Genomic DNA, 24,321 nt, shown 5'->3' with positions numbered 1-24,321 from the left:
TTTGGCTCAACTGCAAGAACTGCAAATTTGTTCTCCAAAATTCTCCAAGCTTTGCTCACCTCTGAGACAAGGGCTTTATATACTCAACACAATCAGGCTCTGTTTTTTTTTTTTCTACTAGCAAGCAAACCTTTTTAAGGTTATAGAAATTAGGCACTCAAAAAAAAGCAGGATCTGTGTAACCAACACAATTTCCCACAAGATTCCTGCTTCACTGCTGTTGACATCAGATGTTATATAGACAATGAAACCTCATCTTTACCAGTAAGGGGAGAAAAAAAATATTGATCACCAGCCTGAAGAAGAAATACAAAATATTCAGTATATATTGTATTTACTCTGGTAATTTTCAGGTTTTCCAGACAACAAAAAAATACTAGGCCATGGATGCTAAATACAGGCCTAGTGTAGGCTTAGTGTAAATGGTGGTAGGAGCCTTCAGAAGGCAGTTAACAACATTAAAGAATTATCACTTATTTGTATCCACTGTCACTTATTTGTATCCCCTGTACACGTCATGAATAGGGATACTCTAAATTCACTCCATTAGAGTCTTGTATTAACTAAGGATCTGCGCAACAGAGCATTATTTTGCTATGTATCTGTGATTACTCTGCTATGTATTTGTGATCTATTGCTCTCTTTATATCCCCTGTGACAGGAAGGAATTATTCTTGGTGCAAGAGTTGGTTCTGCTGTCTCTGTGCTAATGACAAATTACCATAAAGACATGAGATTTTCCAATGGGCTGACACAGTCAAATTTGAACTATTCATTTCTGGTACAAGCATTACAGCCATTATAAAAAGAAGAATTCTAGCATAGCTGCTCTCACCACATCTGAAGCCGGGACAGGCTGGTGTGACACTGTGTGACATATAACAAGAATCAAAAGACCTGCTGCCTCTCAACAGGAACAGCTCCTGCTCAGCTTGACACACATTCTCTAAAGATCATTCTCCAGAATTGCTGCTCTTCTACAACAAAATGCAGTATGAGAAAAATATCACCTTTCCCTGCGATGAACTCCTTCTGAAAGACTTCCTTGAGACTGCTATTACCATGCAGCAGTCTGTGAGTTGGTAAGATATATAAATGGGAAGCTCCATAAATGGCTTCAGGCGTATAGGTGTAAGCTGCTAGCTTCTCTCCTGTTACTTCGCCATTAACCTGAAAAAGAGAAGAAAAATTCCCACTGGAAGTGCAGTGGTTTTAGATTCCCCTTCGTTTTTACATAACTAACGAGTCTACATCACCCTGTAGAAATACACAGTTCTGAATATTGAAGCCAGACACATTACCACTATAGGAATTTTCCAGACTCAAACCTTGACAAAACTTACTTTAAGGCCTTTAGGAAGTTACTTTACAGTCTTGCCTCAGTTTATCCAAATATATAAATAAAAATATAATACTGAATTCACATGTAATATTGCATTGTGCTACTGAGCCAGATTCAATCCCTGGCTAAGCAACCTGGAATCCTTCTATTCGCTTTTAATATGCATGCCCTGTTTCCAGGAAACTGAAATGAGATGTTGCCTTTGAAAGCTAAAGAGAATTTAAGATTTTTTTCAGCTACCATATGGCTTTCCACCATACCACTCCGATGAAGTCCATGCTGCGACTTAAGTACAGAAATAAAACAATAAAAGGTGGCACAACATTAAAACAATTTGACATAAAAATGAGTAATAAACTTCAAAGACTGCTTAAGAATTACCACCTGGAACTATCAACAAGGTTTATATCTTAGGTCAACTAACTGTGTACGGAGGTCTTAGAATATTTTTCTGTAATAAGTACTGATATAAATTTTCAGAAATAATTGATAAAAACAACCCAAATAAAAAAAAGGCATCTTTTAGCATGGTGCAAATCAGAGGTATTTAGAAGGTTTAAGCTGTCTCAATTTGAAGTTCCCAAAGATTCAGTATTTTAAAATAAAAAGTCACTTTTAAAATGCTAGAGCAGAGTAAATAAGCACAATAAAGCTTTGAAGCACAAGGGCTGAAATTCGATCAGAGTCTCTAAAAAATCTCTTCTGTCACTATCACATAAATGAAACCTTTTGCCTCTCTTCAGAAAAATGGGAAAATCTGAAGTCCTTCTGAAGATAATTATAAATTTCTTCAGGTTTATTTTTCCTTCATCTTCTTTCTTTCCATCTAGACTTCTTTGTAGCTCCATCACTACCAAATGGTGTGGTTTGCATTATTTTAATTATTGTGTATAGTAAATGAAATAATCGACAAATGTAAGCAAAGTAGGTTGCCTGAGGTCAGCCTGAGTCTGACAGAGAAGATGCCATGCAGAGAGGAGCAAAAGCCCAACTAGATCCCAGCTGACTTGTGCAGTTTATATTTCTCTTGGCACTGCTCTCTAAGTGTCCTGGCTTCCAGGAAAGCTTATTAGTTGGCACGTATTTTGGCATAAATACACACAGCCAATTTGCATCCATTTGAACACACAAACCCTTTCCCAAGGAGGATAGCAGGGAGTATCTCTTCAACCCACAAGTGGTGTTCTTCAGGAATCTGTCCTGGTCTGGGCGTGAATACCATAATAACCTTTAGTAGGTTTCAAGCTTTTGATACCTGAAAATTCATTCCCACCATGCATTTCAGGGGTTACAGTTAGCCTGGCCAAGATAGCAGCAATTGAAATTTCTGACTTACCTTCAGCAAAAAGTCAAGCGAGCAACCAACACAGTCACCTATCCAATTTGCTTGCATTTCTTTAATACCATACCACTCAGGGAGATCAGACAAAGCATCAAACATAGCCTAAAGCAATAAAAGAAATAATTAGGACATTCAGCTTTTATAAGCATACAAATTAATACTATGGGTTTAATTATAACTAACAGCAAAATGGTAAGGTGCTGGTAGAAGAGGAGGTTCAGGAGTGACCTTATCACTCTCTATAACTACCTGAAAGGAGGTTGTGGTGAGGTGGGGTTGGCCTCTTCTCCCAAGTAACAAGTGACAGGACAGGGGAAATGGCCTCAAGTTGCGCCAGGGGAGGTTTAGGTTGGATATTAGGAAAAATTTCTTCACAGAAAGGGTTGTCAAACATTGGAACAGGCTGCCCAGGGAAGTGCTTGAGTGACCATCTCTGTGGGTATTTAAAAGACGCCCAGACATGATGCTTAGGGGCAGGGATTAGTGATGGACTTGGCAGTGCTGGGTTACTGGTTGGACTTGAGGATCTCAAAGGTCTTTTCCAACCTAAATGATTCCATATTATGCAGCAGAGAAGAAATTAAGTGGTATCTCCTTCACTAGCCATAATATCCAACAGCCAACATATACTTCTATATATATTTATACTCAACAAGAGATATATCTATATATTTATGTGCTTTCTGATGGGTGGCATGGAAGTGTAACAGACTATTCCAAATCAACTAATATTTGTCTAAACAATTTGAACAGTGTGATTTTAATAAATGAAATCTATAAAAAAGTAAAGGAGAAGACAAAGGGACAGATAACTCATAGCTCATCTCATTTTTCACTTCATAACACTTCACATTTTTGTTATGAATACTCCATGACTGTCCAAAATCTTTACTCTGGCAGAAGTACTGCCAGAGGCATGAGTCACTCGGACAGATGGTGAATATGCTGAACTATTACAGTTAAAATCTAAGAATAAGGCAACATGTTGAATAATTTCTCCTTCAACTGTGATGCCCAACATCAAATGTGCAAGCTCTTTATTATCCCATTAATTGCTAACAACCTGCAGGGATGGACAGTAGTTACTATATGCTGCTCCAGCTAAACAGTAGGTAGTTAGATAATTAGTGAATGTAGAATTCACTCTTTTTCAAGAACGCGTTTCAAGTTGTGTTTTAATAACATTCTTAAATAATTACAAAATGAAATGTATAAAAGATACTGTAAGAATTATTTTCTAGTTACTGCTCTGTTGTATATCTATCATTCAAAATACAACAAAAGGCATGTCCTTTGTAAATCATAACATCACACTACCGCTTGGGACTATTATTACTTTCTACATCTTTAAGAATCAAACTGATTTATTGATGATTTATAAACAAAAGAATGGCAGGGGTTTTTTTTCCATAGTGTAACTTTAATCAGTTTTAGCTCACAATTGCAAGCATACTATATCACAGAGAATTCCAAGTTCTCAATATTCTCACTAACTGTAATGTTCCAGAAAGTACTGAGCTTTATCTGCTGTGAACCATCCATGCACATATATATACCTACCAAAGAATAATGAGTAGCTAGAGATATATATAGAGAGGTATATACACAATACTTGGATATATTCTTTGCAAGAATTTTATGCATTTTAGAAAGAATGAAATTGTGCCAATGCATGCAGAACTGGCTGGACACATTAGAACACTTTTATAAATCCTCCTGCTTGGATATTCATTCAAATCTACACTATATTTTGCTGGCAGAAGCAGCCAAATGTGCATGTGCTCTGCTGAAACTGTACAGTCTTTAATTGCTTGCCAGCAAAACTTTCTAGATGTTTTTTCACTGCAGGATTAACGCACCGAGATTCATCAATACCAGTGTGATAATGATTTTACTCTAATTCACTGGCCTTATTATAAGCTATAGGCTACAGTTTAACTTTGCCCAGTTCTTCTCTTGATAATGCAATCGCTTCCTGCAGCTAAATACAGTAAGAGCCAACTTCACTTCAATGAAGATAACTAAACTTATTCTGCATGATATAAACCCAGCCTAGCAGGGTTTGCAAACACAAACCCTTCACATTTTAGTTTGCACATAAACAGTAGTATAGTGTGATACAAAAAAATCCCCCATGCAAACAAAAAAACCTTAAAAAATTTTAATATGGAGTTACGTTTCACAGTTCTTTGTGCTCAATGCACTACCTTGGTTTCTTGTAATGGCTACAAATAGCAGATGAAGCAGAAAATGAACATGTAAACCACAAACACTTTATCTAGTGTCACAGAGGCAAAAAATATAGTGTGTGCATACTGCTAGCTTGTTAATAAGTGTTTCTGAATGGTAAATTAACCTAGGATACTCACTAGCAGAAAAGTAGAGAAACATTAACTCTTACACACATGAATGCACTTGTACATTCAAAAGTCGTCCATGCAAATTAGGAGCTTTTAAAAAATTGCTTAAGGAAAACCCTTTAAAAAAAAATTCATTTTCCAATCCAATTGCACTACACCCTGCAAAAATAGAAACCTATAAATATATGTTAAAACTATTATTAATTTTAAAAAATTGCTTGTAGACTGTTTGGGTATATGAAACTCTTGACCAACACTGGCATAGAAAATTCCTGACTATCACAAGCTAGCGTTTGGAAAGTAAAATATTAACTCCATGAATTTTGCTTCCATGTTCTTTTTTAAAATCACTGCCATGTTTGGTAGAACATCATCTGAATCATTAAAGTAGCCCCATGAATTCTGCAATTTGCCAACACTGGTAGTGTTCAAGGCCAGGTTGGGTGGGGCCTTGAGCCACCTGGTCTACTGGGAGGTGTCTCTGCCCATGGCAAGGGGCCTTGGGACTAGATGATCTCTAAGGTACATTCTAACCCCTTAACGTGTTCCCTTAAACAAAAATTCTGATCCTTAACGACATGTATATAACTCCTAGTTATCATGCCACAAGTTTATTAACCAGGTTTGTTAACACAGAGAAGACAATCAACAAAAAGATTCCCAGTACACAGGAAAACAAACTGAAGTAAAACCACGTTGGATTCTGGAGGGGTCAAATAACAGCAGCAACATTACGATCCAGTAAGCTGAGAGTGATAAGATTATCAAATAAACTCAATTTTCAAATTTTTGATGATGACTTCATAGTGAGAAATTTGGAAACATTAGGTAGCAAGGTCCTTCTGCTTTCATTTTTCATTACTCAGGAAGAGACAAGAAAACTTCAAATGCAAATGTCTAATTACAGGAGAAATTACTCCCATCTTAATTAAACACAAGTCGGGGAATAGCATAAATACATTTTGGCAGTCTCTCAGATCTAAAGATAGACAGGCTTGGGAAAAAGCTAAAGAAATCAAAGCTCTGTTTAGGGATGAGAATGACTTCGAGGCTCTAATACCTGGAGAAGATGAAGATTCAGGATAAACTAATGTTTCACAGGACTGCTTCACTCTTTCAGAACATACAGAAAATTCTGGCACAGCTAGAAGATGAAAGTCAACCAACTCAGATGATCAGAAAGTCACAAAATCAAAATGAGCTTGCTGAAATTTCATCGCAGACAATGATGACCAAGTCTGAAATTAGAAGTAACGCATTTGCATGTGGAAAACTGATCTCACATATCGAGCTGTCTAGTCTGCTGAAGATTATGACAGAAACAGAACTTCAGTTAAGCAATCTTCGGGCAAAAAAGGGCCCATAAAACCACTGCTTGTAGTTCCAAGAGGGAGGATTCTGCTGAGCATCTAAAAAATTCAATCTCTGACTTTGTGAACTAAAATTTTTAGTAGATCAACACTTGCTCTGATTTCATACTTACTGAGAATACTTCAACGCCTCTGTAATAGTAAATGAAATAAAGTGAAAAATCTAAATATAAGCTATAAAGTCAAATGTATACTCTTTTTTCAATGAAGACACTTTAATGAAGTTTGACACATTTGCAAGAAAACAAGACTAAAATAAAAAGGTCAGCAAAATGTTGCATTTCAAAAGAATTTAATTAATTAGCAAAATAAAATTGCATTCTGCTGAATTACAATAAAATTAAAAAGCTTTTTTTCTGAGGAAGAGTCAAATAAATATCCAAGCTCTGTTTGGATCAAAATTAAATTCTTCACTTTATTTGATCAAACTCCCAAAGGAGTAACCAAACATTAAAATAAAGATTACATGAAATCGTTTAATACAACTTAATATATGAACTAAAGTAGAGGAAATTAAAGTTAGGCTGCCCACTGTTTTATTTTGCACTCTATTGCACAGTTCCAACTGTGAATATGCGGTACAGCTTCTGCTGGTATTTAATCTCTTCATGTTTTATTACTTTTTTTCCTTCAGTATTTTCTGTCTGTACTATTGTAGGTCACTCTTGACTTTTATTTCCCATGTGTGAAGAATATTGATAACATACATTAAATAGAAGCAATAACACAGATACCGTTTACACTTCAAATTTTTTCTCATAAATGTCTGGACTGTCAGCAGTTTTCCCATTTCTTTACCCTAAAATTTATGGGCAACAAACACCTATGGTTTGATTATGTAGAAGTGAGGCAAATCATTATTCTCCAGATTTGCTCTTCAGGGCTGTTCTCTGCTTAAATTACCAAAGTGAAGATACTCCCTTTCCAATACAATGAAGTGTATCTTTGTGATGAGTAATTGATTCCATAAGCATCAAAGCTCTTTAAAAATATTTGTTATCGTTTTTAGTAGTACAAAGCATTCACTGCTTTGATTAACCTTATACCAAGAGGAACTTTAAACTGATTCGATGATATTGCTGTATCATTAAATGAGATGCTGTGTTTAAACAAAGGTGAAAAGACCAGCATGGTCTGAATATCCACAAACAACTTACTGTCTTGCCAAGCTGACAAAAGAGGTGTCATTTTTTATTAATGAAGTGCTAAGCAAGCTGAGGAGGCAGTGCTCTTGGTCCCTGGCCAGAAGAGAGCTCTCAGCTTGACTCAAGAGGAAGAGTTTCAATGCAAGGTTTATGTTCTGTTAGAAGAAGACAACTGTGAGCTAGATCCCAAGGGTAGGAAATGAAAAAAATCACACATAAAGAATGAAAAACTAACCAGCCAGCATTTCAGTTCTCCTCAGTGATGAAGCATGACCTCAGGCTATGAAAAAGCCTAAGCACTGACAAGACTCTTAAAATTCTTAAATGCAGTACTTCAGCTTCATTGCATTTCATTACTGTTTTGCCTAGTATCTAAGAATTAAAATAGAAAATAAAAAATATCAAGCAAAACACAATTACATTAAATAATTCCAAATCTATTCAGACCAGATGCAGTACAAAGCCAGAGAAAAGCTGGAGAAGAACTGGCGGATCATTTCTTCTGTTCTCCCCCCCCAGAGTCAGCACCATGCCCAACACCTATGTTCCTGCACTCCATAGAATATGAAATAGCTTTGTCTCTAAATGTCTGTACAAAAAAAATTATCTACAAAAGGGTACTACTTATCTGTATGGCAACTGTAAATTACAACAGCATAATTTTGTTGGTCCTGTTATGTTCCCCAGTATTTGAATTAAACATGCTAGGCTGTGCAAAAAAGGGAGATGAGTTATGGCAAAACTTGAACTTTTAAAGTTGTTTCTATTTACTTTTCTTCAAGAAAAGATTATTTACCAGTTATTTGGGTGATTTTTGTAAAGTAAGATATGTTAAAACAGAAGAACAGAGACAATAATAAGACTAACTTTACCGATTCTGATTTGAGGACTCAGCTGACCACGCATGAAAAAAACCATAACAGCAACTTACAGGTACATGCAGAAAATACTAACATTTACAGATAGATTTTCCAATGAAACTGCCTACAGATTCAGCTCTGTAACCATAGCAACTAAATGTTTTAGCTTAAACATCTTAAATGCACAGACAACAATTTGAATAATAATGCCATCAGTTAAGGCATAGGCATTATACTTTCATCAAAGAAATCTGTCAAAAGAAAAATTACAATTAAAATGTTCTTTAAAAATCCATAAAAGCTGCTAGACCATTTTGTATGTACTTTACAGTTTAAGAAATGGGTCGTGATTACTTTATGACTTTACATAACCAAAATGCTTTCTGCTAAGCATTTAAAAGCATGGTCAATATTTTTGCTCTTTGAAAAATATTCATTGCTGATAGTAAATTGCCATGTGAGCCAACACTGCTTTGTTTGCATTTTTTATTGCAAGAAAGGAATATGAGCTGGTGCAGTAACAATAAAGAAATCAAAGCAAATCCACAGATGATTCCTCTTGACAGAACAGAAATCTGAAAAATAGTGTGTGTAGGAATGAAACACTGACTCCTGTAACACACATGACTTCACAGCCCATTACTGATCATCTAATTCCTTGTTGTTATTTGAAGCATTGCAGATGAAGATTATTCTGACTAGTTTTTATTTTTATTAAGGTTGTGAGACACACGGAAAACATCAAATGATAAATGGGCGAATGAGAGAAACACGGATGACTAGAAAGATTATCGATATACAGTATAAATAGGCTGAACAAAATAATTGGTAGATGTTCCAAGTAGAAAATAAGTTATATCCATACATATTCAGCCATTATTGCTAGCTGGTAATTTGCATGATGAATTAAGGGATAGCAGATTCATTAAATATCTCTTAATGGACTTTGTCTATAAAACAAGGTTATGAAAGAGTTATATTTTCCTCTTACACAGGAGAGGAGCGAGTTACCAAAAGTAAAGATATTTTCCAACATACTTTCTCGCTATGTCAACTTACAGAAAACTCAAGTGTAACTTTGAGAAGGAATAGGGAACAAATCTGCAGAAAGCCTTGTTCCAGAAAAAGGGCAAAGAAGGTGGAACTTTCTGACGTTTGGTCTTGAATTTCTGTAAAATTTCAGACAAAATATTAGTCACCAATGAAGGTGCAAGCAAAAGGTGACCAGAATCAAACGGCTTTCCCCATGATATACCAAAAGCAGACAAAGGCATCACTGTAGAAAAATGAGTGGGACACTCATAAATTACTAAACCTCTAAGTCTGAAAGTAGCCAAAATGGGAAAAAATACATATCTTCCCCCAAAGGTGCAAGGATTAAATTACTATCAGATAATCTCTTTGTGCCGTCCCATTTTTTAATTTCAAAATAAAAAGTAGCTAAAATTCAGTGGTTAACAGAAACCTAGGCTGAGAGCCTTTCTCTCACTGAGAGCCTGATCCACTTAGCTCCCTACTTTTTCCCAAACTTAGGAAAAGCATCTTGCACAAGGAAGGATTAAATCTGCTCTGTGCCCATGAACTTGTCCAACCTGTGAGAAAATACCGAATGATTTTGACCACGCTAATCTGACACCATCTCAACCTTCTGGACATCTTCTAAAGAAGCAGAACTGGACAAAAGTTGTTCAACAGGTAATTGACTCAGAAACAGGAAATAAAGAGCTCAGGGCCAGACAAGTTGTGGGAGGGCAAACTTCTATTTCTACTAGTGTTTTATTGCAAAAAAATGTCAACTGTGAATTTGAAATCCCTAGGCCCACCACAGATCTTTATAATGTCTTCTCAGACTTCCCTTTTACAGGAGTCTGGCATATGGCTTATGATAAGTAACCTTCACCATATAAGCTCAGCCTGGATATAAATGCTCTCTACTAGCGTAGCATCCTCAGCCTTCAGGAACCTGAAAATAATTGCAGTGGAGTTACTATACACATATTCATGGTGAGCCCCAAACAACCAACAAAAAAGGGAAGCAAGATCCATAAAGAACCTAAATGTATTTATTTATCATTAGAAGCACAAATATCGGAAGTCTCTGAACTGCAAAGAATTTCAGGAAAAGGAAGTTGTACTGATAGTGGTTCTGGTCCATTATGTAAGCCAGGAAAATCTCTTTAAGGAAATAAAAAATCAGAAGACGTGAAATAACGCACCCTGTTGAAGTGAAGGTATCATCACCACTAATGCTATCATCCTGAAATCTTACTAGTGATGAAAGATCTTTAACTTTTTGAAGTTAAGGAGATGTCTCTATTCTTCACACCTACTAGGACTAGCTCCGTAAAATCTGAACCCTCCACTCCAAGACGAAAGGCTCTATAAACAATAAAGGTAAATGAACATCTCCCTCTCAAAGCCCGGTCTCCTGGCAAGGGCTTTTGAAAACAGGTGGGGAAGAAGGTTTAAGGAGTAGGCTAGGAAAAGCGATTGCTGTAGTGTTCAACAATGTAGGACAATATGGATTCAGATCAACTGTCAACAGCCTGAATCCAAAGAAAAAGTAAACAAAAGAAACATATTTGGAAGCAAGGACTCATGGCTCTCACCACTCCTTGAAAAGTCCTGCGGTAACTACCACAAGGAATGAAGAAACGTGTGCAAAGTTAAGTTTTAAGGATAGTCAAGCCATGTGGAAAGAGGAGCCAAAGTTGTAGCATTTAAGATCTATTATTTGGCTTCTGTCAAAATGCTGTTGTGAAGCTTCCTGATTATGTCAATGTGGGCATAGAGTTTCTAAGAGATTGAAAGACTTGCCCAGTATCAGCTCAGATACAGTCTCCCTCTGAGGGATTGTCTTTAGTTGTGGCTTGCAGTTCATGGGCATCCAGCGCTGTATAGCCAGAACAGTCTTCTTCAGAAAGTAAGACATAACATGCTATGTTATCTAATCTCTTGTAATTTAAAAGAAGAAAAAAAAGTACAAAAAAAGGGAATTTATTTGTTCTAACCTTCCAAGAATGAAATCCTTATAATATCAGATATTTGACTTAGTATAGCAGAGCCTGGTAATCTGCTCTTCTTATTTGAAGGTTTGGCAATTAAAAAAAAAGTAATATTTCTCCCTCTACAACCAAATGTTTAAAGCCCCTGCCAGAAGAAGCACAGTGAGACTGAAAGTGTGCCAGAACCATAGCAACAAAAAATAGGAGTCAGTGGAGGGTGAGTAAAAAGGAAAATCCAAACCACCTGCCAGCACTTGGTAGCATCTGTCACTGTACAAGAAGTGGGAGAACATGAAAGCAATGCTTGCCAAAGCACTTGAGCTCAAAGCAATATGGCATCATTCATGGATCTGGTTGTATCAGCTAGCATAGACCCTAAGAATACCAACCATGAACAGAACAAAATTTTGGGAAACCTTTACAGAGATCCATAGAGTACTCAACTGTCCTCTGTAGCAATGCTTTAAGATTTTGTAGGGGTTTATATAAAAGTTCATCCCCAAATGAAAAGCAGAAGCAGCTCTCATTCATGATACCACTAAGGTGTTCAAGAGCAAAAGGTCACTTGCACATTTACCCTTCATGTAGGTAAAGGATATGGTAGTCTCCTGAGGTGACATCTTTGGGGTGAAGATGAGGGGGTGTTGTGGAGGCAAAAGTTCCTTATCATCCGCTGAGCCTACTTATTGGGAAATGATATGTTGGAGACGTGATAATTCCAAGAGATGATGCCTTTCCTGTAACAGCATTTCTAGAGTATGAATATTGAGCAAGAGGCAATAATCCTGTAAGCCAAGGGTATTTTCAAGGTTACTGAAAAGCTCCTCAGTCTTGTCTTTTGGTCGTGATGAGTAAAACTTTAAGGCTGATTCACGTCTCTTAGAGGGACATAAGAGAAAAGTGATTTGGTGTAAGCATGGATACAGTCCAGAAATACCAGTCATTACTTCCTATGACCTTTATAAAGATAATAGACAAAAGACATATCAGTAAAGGCAGAAACTCTAATGAAGCTCCAGCCTCAAACTGAGGGAAAAAGTGAGTCGGGGCAGACCCTGAAATATCACAAAGGTCATAAACCGTGAAATCTGGTGATAAAGGCACAGAAAAAAAGCTCAGAACACTGTGATCATTTTGTGATTGCGCAGACAAAATCCATTTTTCCTTCAGCTATAGCAAATGTTCCCTCTTTACTGCCAGAACAGACAGCACAATCAGAAAACATGCATCTCAAGTACCTCTCTGTGTATGAAGAATCAAAGCACCATGCAGGATATCTAAAGTTTTTCTCTTTTTTATGAATGGACCTAGAGTGAGACATTCTTCTCCCCAGATGAGTGGAAATTTATTTTCTTGAATCTAAGACTCATGAAAAGGATAAAAGATGAATTTTTAACATTTTCTTGGAAATAACTTTCGCAATCTGTACTTGAAGTCTTAATACACAAAATACTCAGATGGAATAAAAGCTTCACCCAGACAAAACAGGAAGTCGATACTTTCATCTCAGAGAGCATAAAGCCAAAACTTTTGTTGAAGAATTCATAGGTGTGCAAGTTATATTGTCCCACTACAATCAAAATTTGAGCTCAGAACAAAAAAAAGAATATTTAAATAACTTGAAACCATACTTTTTGAATTACAGATAATCAAACAGAATACACTGTGAAGTGAAGTAAAATAGAAGGTCCAGATGAATCTTCAGTAAAGAGAAGTTAACTGTAGAGAACTATGGTTCAAACGTAGATGGAAACGAATGCTGGGTGATAGGCTGTGTGCCAAGCCCACAGGTCCAATAGGCCAACTGGACAAACAATTCTCTATTTCTAAAGACTGCACAGCTTTACACTCAAAATATACAGAAAAGCACTTGGTAAATATCGTCATTGTGCGAATTCAGAATTCATTCATTCACCTCTAATTCACTTTTTGATTTCTTCAAAATTTAATCCCACACCAATTATTTAGACTCTTCAAGAGGTGAACAGAAAGATTTCAGAGATAATAATTTTTATATACACACATACACAGGGATGGGTCACATATATTATTATGCAATTATATATTACACAAACATGCATATGTAAAGGACCGCATTCAGTTTGATTAATATTTCTGGATGAAAATTCACCTCTTTAAGTGCTACCATCATTTCCAAAAACTGCATTCTCATACCTTTGCATAAGCAGTCGTTTTGATAAACCACTGTTTGAGGTATTTCTGTTCCACTTTTGCTCCTGAACGCCATGAGCAACCATTGTCATCCACCTGTTCATTAGCTAGAACAGTCTGATCCACTGGATCCCAATTTACCAAGGCCTAAAAAAAGTTACAGGAAGAAAAAAATATTTTCAGTAGCTATTTAAAAAAATAGAATCTTACTTTCCAGATACCAAAAGAATTATCCAGAAGTATACCTTGGACCCCTGAGTTTTCTATATTTTTATAGCATCCATTTGAATCAGCAGCATGGATTCAGCTGAAGATGTGTTGAATATTCATCTTCTCAGAATTCAAAAGACCCAAGAATGCAGTTGGCAGCGTTTTTCTAGACTGATCCAGCTAGCAGGAGAGGCTGACACTTGACTGCTTGGCTGTTAAATAAGTAAGTGTTCCGATTGACTATAATGCAAATGACATAGTCTGATGCTTAAAAGCTCTTCACTACTAATCCAAAAATGTTGAGTCAGACTGAGGGAGATGAATAAAAAAGGATGTCCACTTTGAGAGGACATAATCACAAAGAAGTAGCATAATGGTCAACTATGTTTCAAGTGAAAGAGTTGATATTATCTGCACATAACTTCTGTCTGCTGTGTGAATTACTTTTTGAATCACCTCTCCTTCTCAACACAAATGCATCAAAGTGAAATAAATCTTAGTGTTCAACTGTACAAACCTTGTTTTCTGAAGGTTAATTGAGATACCAGACATAATATACTGGGGAGGGAGCAAAAATCAAAATCTCTCTCCTCCCCAGTGTTCAACAATTTAGCTGATCACTCACCATAAAGGATCTAAGGTCACAAAAGAATCCTACCAGTCATTCCAAAAGTGTTGCTAAATGCTAGATATTAAATTGAAAAAATGAAGAGAAAGTAAGAGAAAAAACCTATAATCAAAGCAATAAAGAAGAGTAATCCAGTATATTGAGTGTTATTTAGTATTTGAGCTAAATCAGACTGACTGAAAAACTGTAGCTCCATAGAGTTCTAATACATTAAAGATCTTTTGAAAATCTCAAATGCATTTTTTGGGATGAGGAGGACTTAGTATCTCAATCAAAAACTAATCACTGTCCTCATATTGTTCATGTTACATTTTATCTATCATCGATCATCTTCTGAAGTGCCCATTTAAGACATCAGTAGCTGAAAGGTCTTGTCTTTGAATTTTTAAAGTTACATTTTGTTCCTTCCATCTCTCACAGACTTTTGACTAATATCTAGAACTTGGCTAATAAATTAAATCTTTAGTTCCTACTTATACCTCACAAAGGCAACTTCTTGACAATGACAGCCTCTGAAACTATGACCCCAGGAAGCTGCTGAAAGTCATCTACACAAAGAAAGCACAATGCAAGAGCATACAGAGCACACCAATAATTTCAATCTCCTCAATATGCCAATATAGACCATATGCTTTTAAGATAGGATTTGTCTCGTCCAACTTCAGGTATCTACAGCATGAGTATCTCTGGGCTTGGTATCTCTGGGTCCACTACAGATTACAGGTGTCTAATCAAAATCACAGAGTCAGGGCAGGTATTATCCTCAATGAGACACCCACTTCTGGCCAGGTATTGTATTCTCTACAGTATATTGACTATATTGACTAGATCAGTACTGCAGGAAAAAGAAAGAGGATTTTGCTATGGTGAATAAAGGTGCCCGCTATGAATGCTGTAGCACCCAGACAGACATTGTTAATCCTCCATAATTGCATCTCTTGGACATATTGAGTCTGTGTGTCCCTGCCAGGGTAATTTCTGGTCAGACACACATACTCCTTGGCACGGAGTGTTAACTAGGCTAACGCTCTACTTGTCTTCTTCTTATTGTCACAGTAAGGCTAAGAGTTATTGTACCCAAAATGAAATTGTAATAAAGGAGACTTAAAGCTGTGTAAAAGTACTCCTTAACATATATTGCAGATAAACTGACAACATGAGATAAATTTATGTTTTAAGTATATACGACTATTCGAAGAGACCCAGGGTTATAGGCTCTCTCTGCCATCTGTTTCCTGCCAAAAAGCAACTGGTTCATATCCACCAGAGATTATATCCCCTACAGGTTGACAGATGCTGATTTAAGTCCTCAAACTGATCCCTGACTTGAAAGCAGATGGAAGTTGGAAGCAGATTCAATCACTGGTACCCAAACACCTCCAGGATCCCACAGTACTTGGAGCCTACATGAAAAATTTATTTTGTATATCATCACTGCTTGGAATGAAGCAGCAAACCTTGTGCTTTTCAGATTCGCTTGGGGTCACTTGTCAAGCAAACAAATTTACATATAAAAATATATTTGTTATGGCAAAGACAGGGGTTTAATTTTTTTAATTACAAATTAAAATGATTACACAAGAAAAAAAATAAAAAAACCCCAACCAAATCCAGCATGTTAGTACATATCACATATTGAGGTTTTTTGCTGGTTATCATTTAAGATCTCTGAGTACATCTTGCCTATGCAAATGGGAGAAGTAGCACCTTGCCATCTTAAACGCTACCTTTTACCATCAGTCTCTTTCCCTGGGTTCAGAGAATAATTAGAGTACATCCCTAATCATATCCTATGTGGTTTCCCGGTTTCTATAAAATACAAATGAAATATCAAATCGTATTCAAGAAATCTTAGTTCCCATTTTAAGTTAGAAACATTCACTAAATTGCTACTTTGTTTAAGTGCAGCTGTTCAGGTATTTTGGAACTGCATTGCCTTGGCTATACAGTGAGTTCTTTGGACTACTCATTTAACATCTTTGTTTTACCTCCTACTTAAGCAATTAACCGAACCCTTCACTTTTCAGATAGCCTGATACATGTTATTTACAAAATATTATAATTTCTTAATGTACTGCTAGCAGATAAACAGCTGTGATAGTCTTATGGCATCCAGTTCTTCTGTAACACTTTAGAGATCACAAATAGGGTTCAGGAATAGGACAGCTATGCACCCAATCTCCAACTGTCATATCCAATCCCATCAGTTCTGAGACAGTATCACAATAATGTCATGCAGATAAATAATCTCACAGCTGAAGAGACTCCTAATGATCACAATGTCATATAATTTCACGAGGGAAGTTAAGATCTATAGAAAATTATATATTAAAGCCAGGAAACAAACTAATAAAAGTTATATTCTGATCCTGCACTTCAATGCAAATCTCTGACAATAAACACTTCTGATTTGACTTGTTACAATGGCCATTCATGTTGGTTTATTAGTTAGTTACATATAAAATTCAGTTATATATAACATTATTTCTATTTTGAGTGATTTAAAATTAATAGAGCACAATCACTGAATGAATGTGAATGGACAATCTGGAAATGTGCCACTGACACAAATAACTTAAATTAGTGTACCTGCAAAATATTAGAGTTCAAAGTTTGTACCTACCTCTTTTTGATACACTATCCCAGCTTCAAAAAGCTTAAGAAAGAGATACTGTGTCCATTTGTAGTACTCTGGCAAGCAAGTGGTTACTTCCTGTAGAAATTAAACAAAATAAAAATTCCTGAAACTATGCTTAGTATTTTCTTACATCATTTTAACATAGACAATTAACCCAGGAGTGTATAATATATTCCACAGAGAAAACATAACTGTTTCTTCATGTCTGTGTTCACATACAAACTTCATTTTTGTAATGTTTACAATTAGTGATATTCACGTGTACACGAAATCAGAGAACACAGGCTTTGTGTGGGTTTGATGTGCAAAGAAAAGTTTCCCTCTTAACATGGAATATAAGAATCCTGTAATATTAATGCTGATAGATATAAGAACAGAAGATGAATGGAAATGATCACAGCTGTCTGATCTGGGAAACAGCAAAACCAGAAAAAAAAAGACCTCTGTCAAAGAAGCCATCCTAGCCAGGTAGCCTTTTCCTCTGTTGCTCAGCAATGAAAAGCAGGAACAGAGCCTGCTGACTGCTCAGAGGCAGCTGGGAGCTGCTGCAGTGAAATGAGCAGAACAAGGAGCTTACAGCTGAAACATTGGATGCGTGAGGACAGAACAACACCACACAGGAACCCGGGCTGCTGTCAGACAGAACATGTGGGGCAGATAGGATCGAATACAGGGTAAGATTCTAAACTTCAAGATGAAAGACTCGCAAAGGATATCTTACATCCAAAGGTCAATAAGCAAGGCAAGGCAGCTCAAGTTAGGAGAAGGCTCTAGCTTGAAGGATGGAAAAAATGAGTCATAAAAGAAGTCACAAATGAGGGGGACTGTTAAGAGGGGAAAAAAAGACAGAAAAAATAAAAGACAACATAAGAAGGAGGAATGGGAATTAAGAGAATAGCAAGTAACTATAATGGATAGCTTTTTTCAAAACTCAAACACATTTTCTAAGTTTTAAGTGGAATATAATATTTAAAAAACAACCTACTGACCAATTGCTTACAAAGTTCCATATTTTAAATGTTTGTTCTTGAAAAAAACAAATTGCTTTTCAAGTAAACATCATAATATGCAAAGATGACTAAGGGATTCCATCATTACATACTCCCAGTTGTCTCAACACAAACACAGGTTTCACAGGCACAATGCAAACCTATATGCTCACATCCGCATACTTTAAATTTTGGCGAAAGTGAAAAGAACTGAGTAACTCAGTATTTAAGCTTTCATTACATCTTTATTATGTACCAGTAGAGACCAGATTTCCCTCCTCAACTTTTTCTTTTTAACTTGCACTTGTTTAAAGAAGAAACATTTCTACAAACTTTCTGCTTGACCACATTTGTACATATTGAAATGGAAGATGGCTGAACTTCAAATCAACACAAACACCTCTTGATTTTAGAGTTACTGATAAAAACTTTCTCAGTAAGCCACTGATAAAATTTATTCCCTTTATAAATAGTTATCAAGTACCAGGAATAGCTCCAAATGTGAAATGTCTTTCACATAGGCTTTCCTATCATCTAAGCTTCCCACTACACACAACTCCTGCAATATCATCTGCTACTCAAATGACATCTGAAACACTGTAGCATAAAATTTTTATTCTTTTTCTACAACTTTATATTCTAGTTGCTTTGAACTTTATATTCCAGTGCTGAAACACTGCTTTTTACAATTAAGATGACCTTTGAATAGATGTGCCTCAAAAGTGGGTATAAGAGGCTTTCAAGATCAGAAACAGACATTTAATGGCAAGTTTTCAGCACAGCATGTGAAGACCTAGTAATGAAAAACAGTTGCTTGATTAATTCCCTGTGCTCTGCACTGAAAAAAATCCACTTGATAAAAGTCTGATTTCCATCTCTCCAACCAAACACTATCCATTTAGTAATTCTTTTTCCCCCCCCTGCTTCTTCACACAGTGACAACAGTTCTTCTGCCAATGTGATGCCACTACAGGCAACAGAGTTTCACCACTGGAATACTGGACACATAAAAGAAGAGAGACAATCCCCTTCAGTACAATGTCAGACTATCTGAGCAACAGACAAACGGGTAGGACAACAGGAGTGAGTTGTCAAATAAAAATTGTAAAATGATTGGAGATTTGTCCTTCTGGCCCTGAATGGCAGATCTGTGCTTTCTGAAACAAAAAGATTACATGTCCCAATCGAAAAGAGCATGTTACAAGCCAGACAAACTTGAGCTACAAGATACAAGGTAACTCCTGAGAATGGAATCCCATGTACGTGGTCTCTCACAAGTTGTAAATTGACACTTTTTAGAAAGAAATGCAGCACCCCGTGTCACTGAAAAAAAAAATCTGCTGTGTGGTCATTGAGCTGCAAAAAGATCACTCAAGTTCATAATTTCACTTTATAACCATGAAGGTTTGGAGTAGCATTTGAAGTTAATGAAGAAAGAGAAATTACATCACTATCAAGTGAAATGAGCTGCTGAAGGCAAGCCAGCAAACTCTTGTCAATCCCAAAATATGTTTTGGGTCTTTTTTTTCCTATCATTTAGCACATTAAGACTTACAGTTAAAAATAATTTTCTATGTATTCCAGTTACTGATCTTGATTAAATAAATGATGTCTGGTAAAAAGTTTCCATTATGCTGCCATCATGCTTAAATTAAGGCGAATGTTAATGTTTCTATTTATACTTTATAAGCATGACAAAGATCTGCAGAGCATTAACATAACTAACTTAACTCAGAAATACACAAAAGAGTTTATAAAAGGGATTGAAAAATAGCACGCTGGAGCCATTCCACCCTGCCAAAAATTGTTACTTTCTGCTTCTCATTTGTGATCTGAGCACTAGCATAAACAGCACACATATAGAACCCCAAAGCATAAAACGGTTCAGTGAATATATATAACATGGCATTAACATATTTTCTCCAAAAATAAAATACCTACTAAAAAATCAGAACCCTTTTACAAATATGTAAGATACTGCACACTGTCCACTGCATTTGCTCTTCAGTGCTCTGTGACAGATTTAGTCATCACCCATTACCCCTGCCTTTCAGGTGGTAATATGAAATGGGAGGGAAAGCATCTCCCTCTTCTCCCCATCCATTTTCCCTTTTCCTCCTGTCAGCTTCAAAAAGAGTATCCGATACTCTCACCAAAATACCTCTTTATCATTGGTTACTGTTAGTGCTCCTTATTCCTACAGGAATGACACTCATTCATCAAATCAGTTCATCACAACAATTAAAACAAACCACCTGTAAGAACAGTCTGCTTTTAAAAGGACAGGTACTGGCAAGTACCTAGAAGTACATAGAAGAGAAAGACCCCTACCCTTATTAAAAACTACCTTGCTTAATCTATTTATTGCAGCACAGTAATCTGTTCCTAACAAATACCACGATGGACGGGTTGGTATCTTACTTACTTTTGCAAACAAATTCTCAGTTACAGATTAAAATGGCAGTATTACAATTTAGATTTGATAGCACTGCAACTGGGAAGCAATAGATTCATGTTCATGTTAAAGGGCCATTCATAATGAAATAATCTGGTTTAAAAAAATTCCTTTCAGCTACAAAAAAATATGGGAAAACCATCAGGAAAGAATCTGCATTAAAAAACCCCTGAAAAAACCCAACTCAAACTGGATGAAAGATTTTGGTGTTTTTAATAAAAGAAAAACTCATTTTCAAATGCTCTGTTTTAAAATTTATTATTTTTTCTAAATCTGCTATGAATCTCTGACCTTTTAACTGGTTTTTGCTAGTATTTTTAAGAAGAAAGTTACATCTTCAAGCTACTTTCTTTCTTTCTTTTTTTTTTTTCAAATAAAAGTAATATTTACAGGCTGCATGAAAAGATTTATTTGTTCTAAGATCCACCAGGCCTTATGAATAACGTATAACTAGAGAGAAGTAATTTCCTAGTTTATTGCCAATAATTTTATTTTTACCATAGTCTTATGCTATCCTAAAGATAGGCATGTTGCACTTATTTAGAAGGAGACAAGCAGAAAAAATCTGGGCAGATTCTTTTCAAATTCTATTTGGGAAGATTAAACAGTTTAATCAATTATTTGCCTATTTTGGTTTTAAAGGACATGTAACACCTCATCTGAAAGTATAATTATTTGATTTCTGAGGTTTAGAGATAGACCAACCTACATTTCCAAATTAATTTGAATATTTGTATTTCAAAGGCCCTTAGTTTTATGCTTTATTAGCTACAAATACAAATGTCATTCAGTGCCTACATTTTAGAGCATGAATATCTTCCTCGAAAAAAAAAGTAGCCTTGTATCAACAGTTTGCTTCTTTTACTTAATTACAAGTAGGATCACTGATTATCAGTTATATGTGGATGAAAAGGAAATAGGTACATTGTACATACAATGTACATAGGTACATAGGTAATGCTCTATGTATTGTTAGCTTTATGCATGCTCAGGCAGAGCACAAGAATGACTTCAAATCTAAACAGAAAAATATCTGCACAAAGAAAATCTTCCAAAGATTTCGTCTTTTTTAATGTACTCTTATGCAAAATAAATATGTCACTTGGAATGCAGAAATTGAAATGCAGAGTGAGCTACTTTCTATGAGAAAATTATAGATTGATAGTAACAACAGTGGTGAACTGATGGCTTGCTGGGAACATGCATTCAGTCTGATGGCACTCCCGAGAAAAAGAAAGGAAAAATGTTATATGCTCTCCATTCCTTGTTGCTGATGACATGAATCTTTGAAAATTATATTGCCTAATTGCCTTGAAAATCATCTTTAAAAAAAGTGGCAAGCAGATTGCTATGCTATCTGAGGTGATATTTTTGAAAAATCTGACCACCAGGAATGCTCTGATTATTGGTATCTTAAAATCAAAGCATAACTGCAATGTTGGGGATTTTTTAATTTTGCAGGTGTTTTTAATGTCTCTTAGAGACATTTCTTCCATGCTGAAACTTCAGCTTTGTAATCTTGCATCCGAGAAACATAAATGTTCAGAATAGAAATGCTCTCTCTCTTATTGTTTTTTCTAAGTATCTCCCCAAAATCGCACCATTTTTGAAGTGATTTAAAAATACAATATTTCTTACTTGAGGCACTTAAAATACCTCCACGTTTCAGGTAAAAAATTTTAGATTACTATCAGTATTTAAAAGCAAAGTACTTACAGAGTTATTTTATGCATTTAATTACATTTTTCATTTGCTTACATTTTCTGTTTAGGAGAATAATTTTAAGGTGTCTTTGTAACTTGACTGTCCAAAATCATCTAATTAGCTTTTAATAATGTCTTATTTGTGGTGCCTCACTGAGTAAATAATTTTACTTACTGCTGCAATATACACATATTTGCACATTTTGATTTATAAGACAGAGAACAACAAAAAAACCCCCACAGATAAATAAAAGGAAATTTCTACCATCGCAGGTGCACTGGGATTTGTTCATAATAATTTTATCAAGCAATAAAATTAGACCTAGTCTTCATATTCCTGGACAGGAATTTCTCGACCACCAGACATGACTTTATAGGTAGCCAGATTCTTCAGCACAGCTACACGCACTAGGTATTCAAAATGGACTTTTTTTCCCCCCACTTCTTTTTTCCTTTACCATTTTTAACATGGCAACATTTATTTAAGTTCCCTTCCCATCACCTAGCCATATAATATACTCTAAGATGGCCACAGAGGACAGGGACAGTTAACATAAAAGGTTCACACTCTAAAAAGGCAATTCACCACACACTAAAATAGGTATCTAAGTTAGGGGAATGGGCTCCCTCCAGCATGTATTTGCTAAGCACTACGCTCTAGCACAATGGAGGGGCAGATTTAAGCAAGACCAGTGAAATTAAATTAAAAACAAACTCCTGTTTTGTATAATGGCTTTTGGTTAATTAAACTAACACATATAAAAGGTATCTTACTTGGATTTTTCATAGGAGTCACTAATGCTACTGGGTTTGTTTGCAGTGTCAGTGTTTTGTAAGCCCCCTGATTTAGAACCATACAAGAAGAGAATACTAAAAAAAAAAAATTCTCCTTACCTCAAAGAGCTCACTTTTTTGATAGGTACCTGCACAGCACAGTGCTTTGCTGTGCAAAGATGCTTGGGTTACCCCAGAAGCAGCACAGCTGAGGCAGTAAGATGCTCTGCCCAGCCTAATTAGCCTTGCAGAGAAGTAGGTTTTATCAGCCTGGATAAAACATTCTGCTACGGATTCTATTTCCACAGGTTCTTTCATGGCTAGCTCAAATATCTGTGCATTTGAAGATCATATAATATTTTAGGCATCATACATTTTTTGCAATGAATAAACATATCTATTACTAATGGCTACTATTCAGATCACTCTTACTCCAGTTAGTAACATAGGCTTTCTAGGTAAAATAAAACTTAACCGATTAGCTAAGGAGTGAAAAATAAAACGTATTGTGTTTCAAGGAACGCTTTTTAGCTGTTTTAAAATCTTACCTTTCAAAACCACAAACTACATGTCCCTAGAGCATTTAAAAGTATTTCAATTACACAACAGTTCAAGTGGAGTACATTGTAGAGTTTCAGAGCCCCTTCCACAAGTATTCAGAGACTCCTGAAAGTTCATTAACCAAGACATGGTTTACTAGAAAAGCGAGGGTAAGCTTCAAAGAACAGGCACAGAGATGACAAATGATTTTTCCCTGTGTACTTATACTTCCTGCCATGGTTTTCAGTACTGCCAGTTCTCCATCTGTTCTTTGGAATGGAAGGGTTAAAGAGAAGTCCATACACGGAGATGAATTTTCTGAATTTTCTTGATACCATCAGTTTCAAATATAAGAAAATAATTGTCAAGCATGTGTGCCGTGAACCTTCCACAACAAATCTTTTATTTTCAGAGCAACTTTTTGGCTACCAAGAAAACGAAAACCTTACTAAAAAGGCTTATACTGAAAAATCTTGCCATATATATGACATGATGAAATATGGTTTTTTAGATGTAAGACATACAAATAAACAACTTCACCTTCAAGATTAAAGAAAACAGATGGCATGTCTCAGACTGTCAGAAAGTAATGTGTTCCCTTTTCAGATCTACAATACTGCTATAAAAATCCAAGATTAGCATCTCCATCACTCTATTCAAAATCACATTAAGGTGATAACAGTTATTGCTGAGAATATAAAGGCAGTGATAGACTGATTCACTGGTAAATGCAATAGCCTTACAATTGCTTCAAACATTAATTCCTTTTTTAACTGGAAAATGACATT

At 35.9% G+C, this 24,321-nt stretch overlaps 1 protein-coding gene across 4 annotated transcripts in view; it reads right to left on the bottom strand.

Moving 5' to 3' along the window:
• The window catches only part of LARS2 (leucyl-tRNA synthetase 2, mitochondrial), a 106,643-nt gene that overhangs the window by 44,458 nt on the left and 37,864 nt on the right, over window positions 1-24,321 (bottom strand). For all 4 annotated transcript variants that reach the window (XM_039388299.1, XM_039388297.1, XM_039388298.1 and 1 more), the window contains exons 6-9: window positions 17,058-17,147; window positions 13,600-13,743; window positions 2,679-2,786; window positions 1,011-1,170 (exon numbers count right to left, since the gene is read on the bottom strand). In XM_039388299.1, coding sequence (XP_039244233.1) covers window positions 1,011-1,170; window positions 2,679-2,786; window positions 13,600-13,743; window positions 17,058-17,147 — 502 coding nt within the window. The remainder of the gene's footprint in view (window positions 1-1,010; window positions 1,171-2,678; window positions 2,787-13,599; window positions 13,744-17,057; window positions 17,148-24,321) is intronic.

The sequence above is a fragment of the Pipra filicauda genome, unplaced genomic scaffold (genome assembly GCF_003945595.2).
Source record: "Pipra filicauda isolate LSUMZ 115617 unplaced genomic scaffold, ASM394559v2 scaffold62_size3274119_pilon, whole genome shotgun sequence".
Classification (NCBI taxonomy): Eukaryota; Metazoa; Chordata; class Aves; order Passeriformes; family Pipridae; genus Pipra; species Pipra filicauda.
The sequence above is the reverse complement of the archived record's forward strand: the minus strand, read 5'-3'. Positions and strand labels throughout refer to the sequence as shown.